This window comes from Passer montanus, unplaced genomic scaffold (assembly GCF_014805655.1).
Source record: "Passer montanus isolate IOZ18808 unplaced genomic scaffold, ASM1480565v1 scaffold41, whole genome shotgun sequence".
Taxonomy (NCBI): Eukaryota; Metazoa; Chordata; class Aves; order Passeriformes; family Passeridae; genus Passer; species Passer montanus.
In genome coordinates this window covers 2,743,938-2,762,273 of record NW_024368930.1, presented here as the reverse complement: position 1 = coordinate 2,762,273, position 18,336 = coordinate 2,743,938, and the positions used below count along the sequence as shown (strand labels likewise).

At 41.2% G+C, this 18,336-nt stretch overlaps 1 protein-coding gene and 1 long non-coding RNA gene across 3 annotated transcripts; one reads left to right on the top strand and one right to left on the bottom strand.

Moving 5' to 3' along the window:
- Positions 1 to 1,239: 1,239 nt before the first annotated feature.
- Positions 1,240 to 8,893, bottom strand: PCK1 (phosphoenolpyruvate carboxykinase 1). Its single transcript, XM_039719225.1, has 10 exons — positions 8,732 to 8,893; positions 8,255 to 8,529; positions 6,696 to 6,877; positions 5,888 to 6,091; positions 5,348 to 5,535; positions 4,299 to 4,461; positions 3,955 to 4,179; positions 3,730 to 3,861; positions 2,899 to 2,994; positions 1,240 to 2,329 (listed from the first exon to the last, which is right to left on the bottom strand). Exons 2-10 carry the CDS (start codon positions 8,476 to 8,478, stop codon positions 1,875 to 1,877), a joined length of 1,869 nt encoding a protein of 622 aa, XP_039575159.1. The 5' UTR covers positions 8,479 to 8,529; positions 8,732 to 8,893; the 3' UTR covers positions 1,240 to 1,874.
- A 4,799-nt stretch (positions 8,894 to 13,692) lies between these two features.
- LOC120507193 lies at positions 13,693 to 16,000 on the top strand. Of its 2 annotated transcripts, none has more exons than XR_005628695.1 (3): positions 13,693 to 14,615; positions 15,137 to 15,270; positions 15,353 to 16,000. It is a non-coding gene; the product is annotated as an uncharacterized LOC120507193 (long non-coding RNA). The 2 variants fall into 2 exon arrangements; XR_005628696.1 differs by having other exon boundaries at positions 13,693 to 14,918.
- Positions 16,001 to 18,336: the final 2,336 nt, after the last annotated feature.

The following is an 18,336-nucleotide window of genomic DNA, read 5'->3' as shown; positions in this document are numbered from 1 at the left end:
TGAGATCACCCTGACAGATTTTCCCAGCTCTCCTTGTTCTTCCTCAGACGTATCCAAACACCAGCCCAGTACTGTCACACCAGCTGTGGATGGCCCAGGCTGCTCATCAGCTATTTATAGCATTACTGTATTAACAGCTTTGTTTTATACACTTGACAGTAATACTTGAATCTGAGTGTATATTCCAGTCTTTCTTGGCTCACTTCCTCTGACTTATTTACTGTCTTCCACCTTTATTTTTCTGTTAATCTGGAGCCCATCCAAGAGGACACATAGAGGTGACCCTATAAGAGATGCAGATATGGTTTTGATCACCTCCACAGAGGCTGCACCACTCTCCTCCACTTCCATCACAGCTTTCCATTGCCTGTTCTTTGTGTGACCTATGCATTTAACTTGGGCTCTATTATTCACTTCAGAACTGATAATGTTTGTGTTAAGTCTTAAACATGGGGTCAGGGGGCAATTCAGAGCCTTTTCAGATTGTGTGACCTCTCCTAGCAAACTCTGAAGGGCAGTTGTTGACCAGCCCTGGCACTGTTTGCTCTGCAAGGAAGCAAGTCTGTAAAAACGCTTATTACACAATGTAAGTGATTTTCTTTTTGCTAAGCAAATATTTGCAATATGTTTTGGGAGATCAAGCATTCAAAGTGAAAAAGCAGGATACCTGCCAGGGATGTGGGAAACACATAAATGACACCTCTAATTGGGAGAACATGGGCTGGTTTTAGTGTCTTGGCTCTACAAGGAAGCCAACACAGGTTCCTGCCCTGATTTTCATTGAGCTCTAAGGCTTTAGGCATCCCAACAAATCTGGAAAACTTTTTCCCAAATTGTCTTTACTTCAACAGTTTTGCTCATTACTCTTGCAAAAGCCAAGGTGCTGTGGAACAGGGACAAATCCTATGACTTTAACAAATGAGCAAGGTCCTAATATGGGGCTTTCCTAGAGGGTAGTTTATTTTATAAATGCCTGCAGTAACTAACAATGCCCAGTTATGGAGAGTGTGTCACCATCTGGATGACTGCTCACAGCTGGTATCATAATTTTTGGATCATTCCTTTGGCTTGAATCAAAGTTGCAAAGACAGTATGTGGCTTAAACTAGTTGGCTCAGGAGTAGCAGATCAGCTCCAGTCAACATCTAACTTCCACATGTGCATCTCTGCCTGTGCTGTGGTATTGACAGGAGCCTCAATTTATGTGCATGCAGTTTATAAACAGCAAGAATACTGGAAATGAGGTAATATTTTGTATAAACATTTATTTTATAGTTTAAGAACAAGCCATTCAAAACATCTGGAAATCACAGGAACATGAGTAATATATAATAGCAATATCTTAAATATGCATTAGTAATATAAAGTCATCTTTCACTCTGATAGTTACAACTTCATTTTTCTAAAAAGTATTTAAGACATGAAATATGTTTAGGTAATACATATATACAGCATCTAATTTTCTCTCCTGTTTCCAGTGGAGTCTGGGACTCCAGAGGTTTCTGTGATGGAAACAATGTGCTACAACTTGAAGGCTGGATTGGTTTGGATTGTACATGCAGAACTAGGCAAATAATTTACACCCATCATGGCTCTGTGTGCACGTAAGTGACAGAACAGGGGTTTCAGACCCTGTGCACGTGCACTCCCACAGCTGCTCACCTATTCACAACAACCGATGTAGTTATAAATCATTAGGTCTGGAGTTATTTCTAGAATGTCTCTGCATCTCTATCCTAACTAAGCTATGACCTACTTTCATTATAACCCCCTGCCCATCAGTGTGTGCTGTTATGCTTCCAGTGGTGATTTGGTAAAATGTGTTTGCCTTGTCTTAGTGTGTGCGAATTGATAAATAATTGTGGGTTGATCAGCTCACAGCTGTTTTATCCTCATCTCTAAGGCAAGCAATTCCCTTTCTATTTCATAGGGAAGGTCAGCATTAACTTGCACTTCAAAGTATTGCTTGATTTCTTCTACCTCCTTTTCCCAGAACTCTTTTGAGATATCAAACAGTTCGGTCAGGTTGACATCTTCCAAACCCTTCAAGTTCAAAGCAGCATCAGTGGGGATGTAACCTATGGCAGTTGGTTTGGCAGAGGCTTTCCCTTCAATTCTGTTGAACATCCACTCCAGCACACGGGAATTCTCTCCGAAGCCAGGCCACAGGAATCTCCCTTGGCTGTCTTTCCGGAACCAATTAACGTGGAAGATCCTGGGTAGTTTTGCAGCTGGACGATGGGCCATGCTCAGCCAGTGGGCCAAGTATTTGCCAAAGTTGTAGCCAAAGAAAGGCCTCATGGCAAATGGATCGTGCATAATGACTTTGCCTGTTTGAGACACAGATGGAGAAGGTGAGGGAACAAATAGCACATTTATTCTAAAGCACAAAGATTCAGATCCTCCCAGGGTTTACCCATGATCCCTTCACCACCCTTGTGAGTTTTAAGAAACAACACAAGCATTATCCTTGATGCACAAAAGGTACAAATGAAATTAATTTTCATTATTAAATTTCTTAAATCTCAGGTCAAACAGCTTAAATGAAGATTCTCAAGAGATGGCTATCACTCATGCATTTATGTTGAGCTCTAGCAGAAGAGAAAATTTAAATTTGTTTATCCCAGACTGTAACAAGAACTCCCTGTCAAGGCTTCTGGCAACCCTGTGCCTGCATCCTGTTCTGTATGCTTGCCACCTAAGGGATTATTTTGCTTAATTTGACTTTTACAGAGAATTTGGCTGTTAATTCCAATACAAATATTTTCTATTGTGAAAATGCACAGGTTGCAAAATTAGCTGCCAAGACTGAAATGTGAAAGAGCAGGGGGAAGGAGAGGGCAGGCAGTCCAGAGGGGCCTGCTTTTAATACAGGTAGGCAGATTAAATTTTGATTTACCTTTGTGCTCAGCAGCTGCTGTTGCTTCAGATCTCATGGCTGCTCCTACAAATACTCCATGCTTCCAGTTAAAGGCCTCATATACAAGAGGGACACCTATAAAGAACAAAATCACTTCAGTAATTAGAGGTCCAGAAACATTTTTATGACAGGTTTTGCTATCTGACATAGTGCTGAATGCATGTTACTGGATAATGTATTCTAATTTTTCTTGGGGTTTTGTGCTCAGTTCATTTCCTGCTCTCTTACAGCAAAGAAGTTTAAATGAATGTTTTCAAAACTGGCTACTGATTACTGAACATATCCAGTGTGAGATATCTGGGACACCAGAATCTCCAGCAGATGGTGGAAATAGAATCTGATCCTGTGGTCCTATTAGACTCAGACCTAGCATTACTTCTATTTCTTTTCCAACTTTAGATGACCATTAGCAGAACAATTTATTTTAATTCCTTTTTTTTAAACTATCTAAAACCCTGATTCATTTCTCTAACCATTTGCAAACTGAACTACTTAAACTACAGGCAAATTGAGACCAATGCAGCAATTTTCTATGTGTCTGCTACCCATGTCAGTGTGTCCTGATCTCTCTCCAGCCCTTTATTATTATTATTACCTGGTTTGTGTTAACATCAAACAACTCAGACACTGAGACACCAGTGGCTGGAAGCGTGTGTGCCAAAGGCTAACACAGAGGAATTGGACTAACGTGGTTATTTCCTGGCTTTTGCAGCTGTGAAAGCAAAACCTGTGGCTATGCCCAGCTGTGTGTCAACCCTTCTGTGGCCAGCACTTCAGCCTGGAAAGGTGGCTGCTGCATCTCTTTCTTACCAGCTGGTCTGCGGCCTCCAAAAATGATCCCTTCGATGGGCACGCCTTCGGGCGACTCCCACGCAGGATCCATGATGGGGCACTGCCTGGCTGGGGAGCAGAACCTGGAGTTGGGGTGAGCACAAGGTTCTCCTGCACAGAACACAACAAACAGGTCATGATGGCAGAATTAACTTGAATTTGTCCATTAATCTCAAAGAGAGGGCCATGGTGTGGGCCAGGTACCGTTGTCTGGGGTCCAATCCTTGTTCTTCCACGAGGTCACTGTCACTCCAGCTGGCAGGGGCTCATCAATGCCCTCCCAGTAAACACCTCCATCACTGGTTTCTGCCACGTTGGTAAAGATGGTGTTCTTGAATATGGTTTTAATAGCATTGGGGTTTGTTTTGACTGAGGTTCCAGGGGCGACACCAAAAAAGCCATTTTCAGGATTGATTGCCCTTAAGTTGCCTGGAAGTTAAATGATAAAATATAAGTAAACTATGCTGATTTAATTCTATCCAGAAGTTTGGAGCATGTCTTACTGCACCTACAGCAACCTGTAAAACATTCCAATTTAATTCCCATACCTTGTTCATCAAATTTCATCCAGGCAATGTCATCACCCACACACTCAATTTTCCATCCTGGCAGGCTTGGGTTCATCATGGCCAAGTTAGTTTTTCCACATGCACTAGGGAATGCTGCAGCAAAGTACTTCTTTTTACCTTCTGGATTGGTAATTCCCAGGATCTATTGAAAAATTAATGCAACTGTTAAACACAGCCTTTTTTTCTTGCACTTTTCATTTTGGAGATTGTCTCCAGCAAGTGGAAATGATAAAATATTTAATTAGGCTCATTTGTTCCTACAGAAGAAACACCACATAATATTGTTGACAAATAACTCAAGCTGTATTTTTTTAATCAGAGAGTCAGTTCTTGCCATTAGAATATCTGTAAGAAATTCTTATATTTAAAAAAAAAATTAGGTCTGTATATGATAAAAATTTATTTTTACTCTGCTGATTTATTTTGCTGTGTTTCTCTGTTGAGACAGAAGAAAACCAGGCAATATTTTTCTGGCTGCACAAGTGGAGTAAAAGGAAAGCACTTTGTGCATGGATACTTCTGCTTTTCTCAAAGACTACAGATATTTTTTTCTAAGGCTGTTCTCTTAGGCACTTTGAAATTCTTTTTTTTCAGTGGTATTTTATGGTGGTAGAATGTTTAAAGGACAGCAGAAATTGAAGCCTGGAAGGTTGCACAGCAGAACTCCCTTAGAAAATCTGAGATTTGCAGGTTTTTGAGTGCACAGATCTCTTTATAATTTGGCCCAGTGATGATGTTCAGCTCTGCTCAAGTACCTGGTCTGCCTACCAGAAGTCACTCTCAAAAGTTCCAAATCTTGCTTGTTTTAAGCCATGACAGGTCCTATTTTAAATGTTTAGTACTTGGCCTTGCAAGCAGTCTTCTATTCCTCATGAGCCTGGCACATGACAGATTCCTATCTAAAGTTACAGGACCATCCATATGAGACTAATTCCATTGATGGCCAGGCGGGTGATGGATTTATGTGGCTCTAATTTGGGGTTTAACGGCTGCTCCAACACACAAGATTTAACAGCATAGATTTTTACCAGCATGTGTTCTGCCAGCCAGCCCTCCTCTTTGGCCAGTCTGCTGGCAATCCGGAGAGCAAAGCATTTCTTCCCCAGCAAGGAGTTTCCTCCGTAGCCGCTGCCAAAGGAAATGATCTCCCTGCGATCCGGGAGATGAGCAATCAGCGTCAGCTCCGGGTTGCACGGCCAGTTGTTGATTAATGGCTCTGCAGAACAGAATGTTGTAGTCATGAATGCAGCAATTTCCATGCCTGATCACGCTGTTGTTTCATCAGCATCGAGCCTCTGACAGCAACCCAGAGCATATGCTTCAAGGAAATCCCTGGTAAGTACTAGGGATAATGATCTCCTTTCCATCAAACTCTCACCGAGCTTTGATTCCTTTCACTGAGGTTTGAACCTAGTGCTGTTACAGAACCACCCTGGGCTTCTGTGGTGAGGGTGTCCCACGTGCTGAGGACACACACTCAGCTCCAAAGCACAGCCCTGGGCATTTCCAGGGGTTTTGTATGGCTCCTGGGGTTTTTTATGGTTCCAGGAGTTTTTAATGGCTCTTACCTTTTAGCGGCAGAGGGCATCCAACTGAGTGAAGGCACTTTACAAACTCCCCATTGCCCAGGGCTTTCAAAACATCTGTTCCTATCCGTGTCATGATCCTCATGCTGGCCACCACATAGGGTGAATCCGTCAGCTCGATCCCAATCTTGGACAAAGGTGACCCAATAGGCCCCATGCTGAAGGGGATGACATACATCGTGCGTCCTGGAAAACAGGGAGTAGCAAGATGTGGCCAAGAGCAAAACAAGGAACATTTGAAGTAACCTTTATAAACATGGAGGTTGTTTCTCAGCCTTTTAAAAGCTGTTTGTCTTGTGACAGCTTCTGATGGTGTTTAAAGAGCTGCAGCTTTCTGTTTGTCTAATTGTGTAGCAAGAAGTTTTATCTTCAATGCTGAAAGCAGCAGTTCTGACAGATTGTCTAGCCAGGAGTAAGGGGAGGTGAAGGCCAAGTTCTCTGTTGGTGTAAATCCCTGAATCTGAAATTATTGCTGTGGATGGGGGTTCCTTCATTCTCATCTCACATCCTATCTGCTCCTCCGTTGCTGTGTGACTTCCTGAACCAAGTCACACAAATTTTTGTAGTTTGCCACTCTTTAGGAAAACAAGAGTGCTGGAAAGAGACTGAGGACTGTCCTTGCCCAGATATTTAGTTCTGTGGTAAAAATCTGCACGAAACCAGTGAAGTGACTATTTGGGGTATAAAGCTAAATCTTCAAACTGTTCTTTAAAGATTACAGTAACTTGCAACAGTACAAGTGTCTCAGCATTGCTGAAAGTTCACTGTCAATTATCTTTTTCTTGCCTACCTTGCATGCAGCCTGGGAACCTGGTGTTGAAGGCTTTCTCAAAATCTTCCTCAGACATCCAGCGGCCCAGCTGGCTTGTTCCAGTTTTAGGGATTGGAGTGGTATCTCTCTGCTCTTGAGTGATGATGACAGTTTTGCTCTCAATTCTTGCCACATCTCTTGGGTCAGTGAGAGCCAACCAGCTGCATTTCAGCAAAAAACAGGAAATTAGACTTTAATTATCAATATAGCATTTTTACCCTTCTGTGGGTCTACTTTAGCACAAAAGGCTGCTAAAACAATGCTTTGTAAGGCAAAAATTAGTGACAAAGCAGTATAATAGGTAATATCAAAAATCAGTCAGATATATTCTCTCATAAAAATTGCTTTAAGACTTTCCAGTAATAATAAAAAATTATATGGCCTAGGAAATTCTTGTTACATGTTAATACTCCTTTGCCTCTTATCTCAGCCTTATTTTCTGTTGCTAACTTTCAGGGAAAGTTAATCTTGTTTAATTCTCATTATCATCAGTGTGAAGTTTTTTTGTAGGGGGACCACAAAATGATGCCTCAAGCTAAGTGGATGCCAAACAAAGTAGTTTAAGTGTTGGTATAAGTGCCAGAAGGATCAGAACCCAGCTTAGTGGATTGGCATAGTCCCTTAAATTAGAGGCATCACAAAGGAAATACTGAGTATAAGCATGATCATTAAAAGTGAAGGAGTTCATTAAAGGGGATTCTTTTCCCCCCTCTAAGGAATTTTTTTGCCATCTATTTACGAGAGAGGAGATTGTTTTACATTTTCACCTCTGTGCATCGAAATTTTCCACGAGTATAAAAATGTTCTAGTTGGGCTGTCATAACCATCATCACTACAGCTAAGCATATAATTAACAATGAATAATTTATCTGGTGAATCTTGCCCTTTTCTCTCCCAAATAGTCTGCAAACAGATTGCCAAATTCCTGCACTTAGTTATTCAAAAGTCTTTGCAGATTTCTCCCATGAAGATCTCGTGGTTGGCACGTAATTCTCGAGTATGCACTTGTTGTTAATATTCTCCTTTCACGTTCAGTTAGTTGGGAGAAATTATGAAATATTTGAAAAAAGTATTTGCAGAATACATTAGAGTCAAAGCTCATCGGCACGATTTGAATAATGCCTGTACTGAATAATATTTGAACACCCACAGACCTATTTGAATGCCACAAAAAAGTATGTGATGAATAAACTAATTGGCTAAAATAGTAGAATTCTTCAAAAGAAGATCTGCTCAATAATATTTAGCCGTTGCTAATGATAAATTGCTTAAGTCTCATGACATTATTTCAGTTCCCTGATGTAACTAATCAATAGAGAAAATGTACAGATGATAGTCCAACTGAATAATATGCTTTATGCTAATTTTTAGAGGAAAAAGTTTGCTTTTCCTGAGTATTTCACCTATGTAAGCTAAAGTTCCAAAACGTTCATGGAAAGCAAATAGTGGAGAGTTATAAGAAGTTTTTTTAAGTAAACAGGACAGAAAATGAATTTCCCAATTCTCAGATGATACTTGACTTCATTTAGGCTACTCACCAGTTCTCATACTTGTTCAGCTTCTTGATCATGCCTTGTTCTACCATGATGTCCAGAATTTTCTTGTTCTCTTCCTCCGAGCCATCGCAGATGTGGATGCACTCAGGCTGGCACAGCTTGGCGTTGGTCTCGATGAAATCCCTGGCTTCTGGAGAGAGACTCTCCCAATCCCCCTGCACAACCTTGGGCATGACATTCATATCGGCTTTCAGCTGTGGGGGCATTGTTGAAGCTGTTGTGGATTTTGTTGATGGCTGTAAAATACTGATCACAATCTAAAATCAAATAGATTAGGTGTGTTAGCTTAGTTACGTTCTAACCAGCATCACAAAGCCTAACAACATAAAACACAAAGAATTTGCAATGGTCTAGATTATGTACTGCTTTAAAATCAAGGTAGGGAACTTGGATCACTGCTAATTTCAAGAGGCCATTCTACTAATTTAAGGTGGAAAAAATAGAGGCCATTCTACTTACTGTCTATGGAAGCTGGAGCTGGATTCCAGAGAGGATTTTGCTGTACCTTTCAGTTGAGCCCGTTTCACTTGCTTTGGAGCTCTCTTGAAATTGCTGGTTTCCAAGGATGCACCTCCTTCCTTAAATATGCTTCATGGTAGTGTCCATCCCACCAGTTGAGGTGAAGGAGGCTTGTCCTTTACATCACCACTGGATGTGTCTTGGGACAGTGCCACTGACATTGTCATCATGCAGAGTTGTCAACAAAGCAGCCCTGGCGGGGTAATCATTTAACAGGCTTGATTAATGAATGCTGAAAGCGGAGATTCTTAGCCCCTGGGTTTGCTGTTTTGAAGAAGTTACAAAATTTAGCAGTTTAACCAAACTTTGATCCATTTTGGCTTTGAAATCAAAAACGTCATAACTTCTCGGCGTGTGGGAAAGGTTGAGTACAAAGAGTTTCTGGAACCAGGAACACGGAGGTCATGCACAGAGGCAAAGTGCAGCTGGCACATTTTGTAGGCAGATGGTCACTAGCTGGCTGTGAAGTGGAGGCTCGTCCAAGGAGTGTTTACTCACCTTGGGAACATTGCCTGATCTGGGTATAAAGTTCAACAGTGAGCACTGACAGGCCTGAATAACCACTACGTAAGGCCCACAGCTCTTATTTTTGTCTATGCAGTTCTAAAAAAATCCCTAGCAATATAAATCTAAGTGTTGGGGTTCCTTCAGTGCAGGCAAGGGAGTTTTTGTTTATGGCTTGTTTTAGGCTCTTGCAAACTAAACAGTTATTTCCTATTGCTACAACCTCAGAAGAGGCAGAGCGGCAACTGTCTCAATAATTAACCTCTTCTTTCAAATATTATGTCTTATTTTAGTGGGAGTTCTATGGGGGTGAGGTCATAAAATATTAACCCATCCCTAAATTAGTACTCAGAGCAAAAGCACAGAACTGCTCTGGGCTGGGGCTGCACACTGTTGTTCTGTGGGTGAAGTTCACTGTGTGTGTCTTCACAGACTTGAGTCTGTATCTGTTTCAGTTGTGGCACTATCTGATATCAACAGGCACTATTACTCTTATAATTCTGAGGGTTATCTCAGTGTGATATCAGACACTTGATCATCTCAGGCACTTTGAGCTCTTGTCTCTGTTTCTGCAGGCCTGTCTTTAGCTTCCCCTATTCTATTTTAGACAATTGTGACCATAAAGAAAGGTGGTCCTCACGTCTATTTGTCCATGCAGTCTGGGTGTGTGAAGACTGAAGTATTTCAGACAAACAGAACTGTAGAAACAACCCTGCTGCCATTTCCTCTCCCTCTATTTACACCCAGTCTTAGCAAAGCATCTGGACCCTGGATAAGGTGATGCATTTGTGCCAACTTGTGACTTTTTTGTATTGATGGGGCTCCTACCATGGTTGTCATTGGTAGTTTGCAGAACAGGAAATCTGGGATTCCCAGCTAAGTTTCAGGGAGTTCTGAAAAGCAACAAAATTGACTTATCTTGTATATAGGGTGTTCACAAGCCAGCTGTTGCTCAGGTTTGTGAGGCAGCTGGATGTTCCCAGCAAGGTTCTTGCTGGGACAGCCAGCAGTGACTTGCAAGCCCCAAAAAGCCAGGCTGGCAGGGATCAGGATTGTAGCTCACCTTCCCACCTGCAGGTCTAAAACACTGCAGGGCTGGCTCTCCCAATGCAGGAAGACCCCCTGGGACTATATCCTCTATCTCCCCTGCAAAGCCTTTTATTGTGTTTTGTAAACAAGGGAAGAAAACAGTGAGGTAAGAGGGGCTGTCCTTGATGCATGGCAAGGCCAAACATTCCCGAAAAGGAAAACAAAAATCTGGTGGGATAAGAGGTGCTAAAGAATGCTCCAGATAGGGCTGTGATGTAAGCAAAGATAAAATCCAAAACCAATGTAATTACGGCAAAGCTGGTGCTTGTCTTTAGACTCCACATTCTGTGGTGTTGGTGGAGCTGATCAAAAACATTTTCCTTTTAGAACATGTCATAAAGTACTGTCATTAAAAATAAAGTGGAGCATAACCTTTAGTAATACTAAGCAAAGCCCTTTTTCAGAAAAGTACAAAAATACTGAGTGCTTTTTGCTGGCCAGGTAAGTCAGTGTACATAGAAATAACTGAGAGTAAGCCAGCAATGTTCAGTTGTCAGGAAGACAGTAGACCAGGAAATTATCATATTTCAGCACAAGTAAAATCAGAATAAAATCTTACATACTACAGTGTAATACAGCAGAATCAGTCCTGGTGTCTCTAGGTTTTGAGAGGAGGAAAAAAATTCCTAAACCCAGAGCATTAATTTCTGCCAATTAAATTACAGTCAGGCAGGTGTTGTGCAAATTTTCTAACACTGCAATCCTAACCTCCCACAATCTTGCTATACAAACTGTGGGCTTCTCTTGAGAAGACACTAAATATGCCAAATTGGTGGCACTGTGTTATGAACATATGTCCATTAAAAATCACATTAAGGATTCCAAATGTTTTTCATTTGTGATGGCAGCAGGGCTCGAGTACAGATGTCCACTGGGAATTCTAGACACTTCAGCATCAAATTACTTGTATTTAGGTAACACCTCCCATCAGAGGATCTCAAAGCATATCACAAACACACAGTAAGCCTCAAGCCCCTATATAAAACACACATAGTATTTGGTGCAGTGAAATAACTGGAGCATATGCAAATCAAGGCCAGGATTTTTTTCAAGAATCTTCTCATTTAGAGATTCAGCTTTTAGAAAGCCAACAGAAGGCATTAAAGGTTTTATGTGAAGACAGTGAATTCTCATAACACCCACTGTTTCCCACACAAAAACCCAGATGCAGCACTTCCAATGGCTCAGTTACAGTGGTCTTGAGGTGTCACCCAGTACCAGTGGGTGCTGCTGTCTGGATTCAGTTTCTGGAAGATTCCACTAATGCCAAACATGGTAGGTAGTATGGGGAAATGTAAGGCTTTTTAAAAAAGAGTTATCTTGAATGTAAAGTTTATTTTCCATTTAAATGAGAAGCCTTTTTTAGTAGTAACTGCATTATAATGCTCATCTAATAGCTGATACGATTTCTTCTGATTGAACTTTTTTTGGCACTTTTTCTCTGTGCTTCTTGACACTTGAATGTGATGCTTATCAGGTGCCTTCTTGGAAGCTGTCAAATCATTTAAATGTGTGTGAATCTGACATTTCAAGATGACAGTGTTCAACAAGTGCCTTGAAAGGAGAGGTTTTAGGATGTTTGCTTTGATGGATGCTATTCAGGTTGCTCAAAACAGAAGTTTTGGAGCACTTCAGGTTCTACAGACTCACTAGAACTCAATAAATGTAAAGGTTTTTAGATGCTCAGAAAAAGTGTCATTAGGAAGCTTAACACATCACTACAAACCAAGGTGCAACAAAGCACTCACAGTAGATCTGAAAGTTGTTAATGGCATATAATAATACTCAGAAATTCCACTTCCCTCCCATTGCTAATTCTCCTACATATTGTCACCTCTAAGGAGTTTGTCACTTGGGTATTTTGCTATAAAACTGTAGGTTTTTTAAAGATTCTCTGCGCTGTTCTACTAACGGAAGAGCCTCTGGATTGTTATTTCTTTGGTGTTCTGCTCAGCTGACACTGAGCACACTCTGACAGCTGCTGGCCTGGATGCCACAGAGTCCAGACCCAAGGGCAGCCAGAGAGAGCAGGGCAGGGATCGTTCTCTCAATTTCCAAAAGAAAACGTGAACCGTGCAAATTGTCTGCAGTTGCAAAAGAGTCTGAGAGCGAGCCAAGGGCTTGTTCCAGACCCGCCGGGCGGCATTTCCACCCCACAGCCCCTCTCCTGCAGGCAGCTCTGCAGCACTGACCCATCTGCAGGAGGGCTGGGGGCCCTGCCACGTGTGCTGCACGCTCCCCTCCGTGTGTGCTGCGTGAGCTGGGACACTGAGCCTCTGCCACAACAGGTAGCAGCAAACTGGGGGCACAGCGCTTCACCTCCTGCTCACCTCCTTTCCAGCCCTAATCCATATAGGATTGGGCAGATTGTAAAATATGCTGTTTGTGGATCCCTACAAAAGGCAATGTTATTTTTTTGGCCCGTGTTCAAAATGAAGTGGCTTGTTCTGATGGCAGAGGAGTGGAAAAAAATACCCAGATTTATCACAATTAGACTGTATTTCCATTAGCCTGTCCAGCATTTTCAGCTCGACAACAGACATTTCTCAAAACAAATGGAAGCAAATTTCAGCAGTCAGGAAGATGCACTGTTGCATGTTTAAAGTCTCTAAACAAAGCCACCAACTTTTGATGCCTTGTTTAGTATCAGCTCAAGTGCTCAATCCTGAGCTATATTTTAAGAAAAGTCTTGGTTGTGCCACAGTACATGCCAAGGCTGACATTACACCATGGGCACACTGCTTTCTTGCTTGTTGTTCTGCTTTGGCAGATAAAATAGTTATTTTTGTTATTATTATTACTTTATTTTTAAGCTCACTTTTACAGGCTCAGCTCTGGAGATGAGATTAAGACATGTAATTTTAACTTTGATAAGCAGTCACTCCTCTGAAGCCATTACTTGAGCTGTGACTCTAACCTGGGGACTCTTCCCTAAAGGAATCCTGTTCTTTTTTTTAAAGCACCCTGTCCAGGATCAGTGTGAGTATGTGAGTAATGGGCTCTGTAGCCACTGGTACCTAACCAGTGGCCAGGTATGTGTAATTCTGTTAGACTGGGAGCTCTTCTCATCTACTGCAGAAGGTCTCAGTCATATGGAGAGTTTGGGCCCACAAAGACTTTGACTAACTTTACCCTAGCCACAACAGAATTATGATTTTTGCATGGTTACTGCAGGGCTTTTTTTTTTGCTGGATGAACAGCAGAACCACAGCCAGGAGAGAATGGGACAAACCATACTAACCAGAGTGAAAAACAATCAGCAAAAGGTTTGTGTTTCCCTTTACCATTCAGCACCTGCTCTGCTCAGTTCCACAAAGCCCAGATGGCTCCAAATCCAGTTTGCAAATAAAAATGGTTACCCTTGCTGGAGTGAAATCTCTTTACCACAGTAAAGGTGTGCTTGCAGCTGTCAAGGACTTCCTGCTTCCTACTTGAGTAGGGAACAGACAAATCCTTGCACATGAGTTCAAGCACCTCTTGTTCAAGAATTTCTGCTTCCTGTGGACGACTGATGTTCTGCTAACTGTGCCCTTTTACAGAGAACTCACCTCCTCAGGCCTAAAGAATTTTTTATATTCTAAATGTATTTATTTTCTCTAGGATGGGACAGCCCTGGCTCCCCTGACTCCTTCCTCTTGCACGCCGTTCCTTATTTCTCCGCGATGCTTTGCCTGCTAGCAGCACTGTGCTGGCAGTTGTCCTTTCAGGGTTACCCAGCTCTACTTCTCCTAGTTTGGTTGATAGCTGCCAGTTAGAGAAACTTAAAACCTCATTAAACATCATTATTATCTTTTCTCATTTTTGTCTGTCCCACAGACCACTCCTGCTGGGTTCTCTCTAGGTTACTGTAATGCAAATAGTAAGTTCTTACTTGAAATGAAAAGCATTTACTATAAACTGTTTTCTCCTTCAATAGCAAAGCAAAAGCAGCATCTTGGGCTGCACTGTGTCTTTTGTTTCAAGTGAGGTTTGTTCTATACTTTTTCCCCAGGAAAACAGCTTTGATTAATATTTCAAGCATTTTATAACACTAAAAGCCCAACAACAGGATAGAAAAGCTGATTATGCAGAAATGAAAGCCAAGCTACATCTAAAGGTCAGAAGGCAAAAGTGCCTATGTCAAGCACTACATACCTTTTGGTTCTTGAACCTGGCAGCTGGAGGAAAATCAACATTGCACAAAAACCAATAATCCCTGCAATGAATCCTCTGTTTACTGGAAAACTCTTATGTAAGTATTAACAGGTCAGGTAAGAAATCCTACATACTGTACACTTCTGCTTAGCACCATTCTAACAGGCATAAGGCAACATCAGGGGACAACAATGGGATTTTTTCAATGTACAGGCACTTTTGTTTGGTCAGGGTAAATGGTTCCTACCAGACAAATGCCACAATTATGATTATTTCTACAAACAACACTCAGTAAAGAGATCAGGAGTTCAACTGGACACTTGATATCGTGCTTTTTTTTCTTATGCTTTTAGGAAGACATAATTCTGACTGCTACATGTGCATCTTTGACTGACCATCTGTAAGTGTCTCCAAATTTACTGATTCAGGATGATATATATGCACATGAATACTGTTTATGTAAAGAGAAGTTTCTTACTTGTGTGCTTAAACCACTATGTACAAATGAACAGCAACCAACTTGCATTCTGCAAAAAAAATTAAAAACCCCATGCACTTGCTAACCTTGGAAAGATCAGGTATTTGCTCTAAATAGCACTAAGTACCTTTTTATTTTAGGTGCAGCATAGATGTTCTCTGCCCAGAAAGCCTTAAACAAAAGATGGATATGAATGACAGATCAAGAGACTTTCAGTTTGTAGAGGCAGCTCTGAATGGAGTAATAACTGTGATTCACAAAATGTGTCACCCAGGTATTCTCATCTGCTTTCTAGACACTGCCTCACCTTGATGTTTAAGTTACAAGGACTATAAGGTTGGCTTTGTTTCTTACAGGAGCAGAAAAGATGTACAACTAAGCCTGCTATACCATATTTCCATTACCAGTTCCTGATGGAGAGGCCTGGGACTATCTGGTTGTGGACTTTAAGTGATGGTTCAACATTGTAGCAGTGCAAAAACCTAAGATTTAAGGTGTTTCTGCTGATAAATATCACAGACTACACCACCTGCTGTTCAGTGAAGTGACATCAATATACAAGTTGCTAAATACTCCCTTAAATTTTCTTGATTTCTTTAGATTTTTTTAATTAAGACGTTGATTTGGACTCCTCAGAAAGTTTAATGCCCAAGAGGATTTGTCATCTGAGCTGGAAAATACGTGCACAGGAACCCACTGCTCTTCTGAACCCATCAACCACCTCCTTACTGCTGATTTTGCAAGGTTTAACCTGTACTTGCTGCACGTCCACGTGGAAGCAGAATTTGAACTCCTCTGGGTTTGTACATCTCACTCACAGATTTATCAGGAAAATAATTTAATAGTCTCATTCTTCAGTGATCCTATTAACTTCCAAGTTGTGGTGTCTGTTCAGCTGTGCACAAAGAGCTGTTCTCAGAACTGTTTTCCTGATTAAAGATTAACAGTGCGATAAAAGAAGGAAACATGGGCATCCTTGGAGTTTGTTTCTTACATCAGCTGGGTTAAACCTTTACTATCTTTTCTCACTGTGTATCTTCTATCTGTGTTTGGCAATCAAATTCTGCACAGCTCCAGCACGTTTCCCCTAGTTTAGTCAAAACAAGAGGAAAACTTTCTGCCTTTTAAACTTTTAACTCTTCCACCCTTGCACAAACAGCAGCAGAAACCTGTAATAACTAACTAAGGCGAGTTGTACTAAAAACTTTCTTTGCTATCTGTTGGATTAAAGAGTATTCTGTAAAAACAGTGGAAGTCACTGAGGTGTAGTTAACTGTATAACCACACTAATGACTTTTGAAATGGAATAAGTGACATGCTTCCCAATAAACATCCTTCTTGCAAACAGATCCGGGCACGCAGCTCTGCTGTTTGCCACAAGGAGCAAATTGTGTATTAGTGGATGGTAGGACTGTTTCTAAATATATCATAATGTTAGATGAAACAGTTAATAGACAAATTGCAATTATGGTTAATAATTTTTAGACCACTTCCCTGACTTGTGTCTAAGCAATCAATCATCCCTGGTACTTTCAGCTCCAATAAGCTTATGCTAAATACTTCCTCTTTTATATATCCCACATCTGTACTCTATTAGTCTTGGTTTTTTGTCATGCTATATAATTATAATAATTTACAGTATGGAGCAGGATTTTAAGAGCATAGACAATACTTGAAAGCATTAAGTCTTTTAACTTAATAGGGGCTGCTTTTGTTCTGCTGCAAGAATCACTCATATTTACAGAAATTATTTGTCTCCTCCAAGTCAAGATGAGCATTGGAGAGAGAGCAAAGCCTGGCTTTCCCCGTGCCTTAGGCACAACCCAAATTTAGCTGATCCTGCATGAACAGCACAGTCCAAGCACTGTGCCCTGAGACAGCTCTGCAGCTCTGCTCACCCTCCTCTTTGCATGAGAAGTGGTAATTTATAGCCTGCCTAGACACTAGTCAATCAATACCCTCCAGCATGATTTCCATCTGGCTTTGCTGTGCTGTGCTCCCATCTTCTCTCTGCTTTGGGGATTCAGCAAGGAAACAAGTAGGACTGCATGTTCTGATGTTCCTGGGTCTGAGGTCTGATAGCTTTTTATATGACTGTAGCAATAGGGAGCAGAGAATTGTGTTCTTTGGGGCAGGCAAGAAACCCAAGTCAGATCTAAATCCTAACTGATGTCTGCTAAAATAAACTCTAGCTTCCATCTCTGAACCAGAGGACTGGGGGAAAAAATAAAAAAATAATAATATTCTTTTTTCCAAGTGATCAAACTGTATATTTTCTCCTGAGAATATTCCAGGCCAGCACTGAAGCACTGACTCAATTCTGAATCTGCAAGATTCAGTTGCTTAGAACAGCATCAAAAAGAACATAAACTTTTTATCTCACTCATTAGCTGATGTGCTTTCTTTTTTTTTTTTAATTAAGTTTGGTGGTCTCTGAAGAAATGCTTCATATTTGTGAAAGTGGGACACCAAAGAAATGAGGAGCGTCAGAAAATACAGCAAAAATACTTCAACCATTTAGTGACAGCTTCAAGACCTGAGCAATATTTAAAAGAGCCAGATGAATTAGGAGATTGTAAAAGTATCCCCGCTTTCTCTGAAGCAGGTGATGGTGTGAAGGAGGTTATCTGGTGCTGTCATTATTAAGAGGGGCAATATCTCACTGCAAAAGAGGTGCTGAAGGTAGTGATTGTCCCTGGGGTAGGAGGAAAGGGGAGGCATGTGTGTTTGCAGCCTGGTGCTAAGGCACACACACCGCTGACAGGTGCGGTGTGAACGCGACACATACTTGGAAACAAAAGTGAGACATTGGTGGAAAGTGAAAATGGAAAACTTTCCAGATGCCAGGTGGAAAATGATATTAAAGCTGTCAAAATAAGTCACAACAAAGACTGGGTTTTCTCCTAGACTAACAGGAGTTCGTGTTCTGGAGAAGAATGGAGGTTTCAGCTATAAGGCAGAGTGTCATAATGAAACAATTATGAGCATTGGAGGTTAAATTTGAACCTATTTGTTTTGGGGTTTTATGCTTTGGTCTCTTTATTTTTTCTTTTTCTCTTTCAAGTGCACTGCAGCATTCCTGATTTACTCTACAGTTTGTGGACAGGTCAGAAATGTGTAAATAAATCCCACTGTCATTGCTTCACATAGTTATCTGCTCTGGGCCTAATTCCAAGCCCTGTTAAATTGATGGCAATCCTTCCATTGGCATCAGAGGAGTGCAGTTTAGAACCTGTGATGGAGGTGCAAAGCATCACCAGAGAGGATGGATAAACAGCCTCTGCAGTCATCCAAAGTGAGTTTCTGAAACACAGTAAGGGAAGCAAACCTTGAACTAATT

Coding starts and splice junctions, on each gene's coding strand:
- PCK1 (XM_039719225.1), bottom strand. CDS start 8,478: ATGCCCCCACAGCTGAAAGCCGATATGAATGTCATGCCCAAGGTTGTG. Junction 3,862..3,954: donor GGATTGGACCCCAGACAACG/GTACCTGGCCCA, acceptor TGTTCTGTGCAG/GAGAACCTTGTGCTCACCCC. Junction 2,330..2,898: donor AGCAGCTGCTGAGCACAAAG/GTAAATCAAAAT, acceptor TGTCTCAAACAG/GCAAAGTCATTATGCACGAT.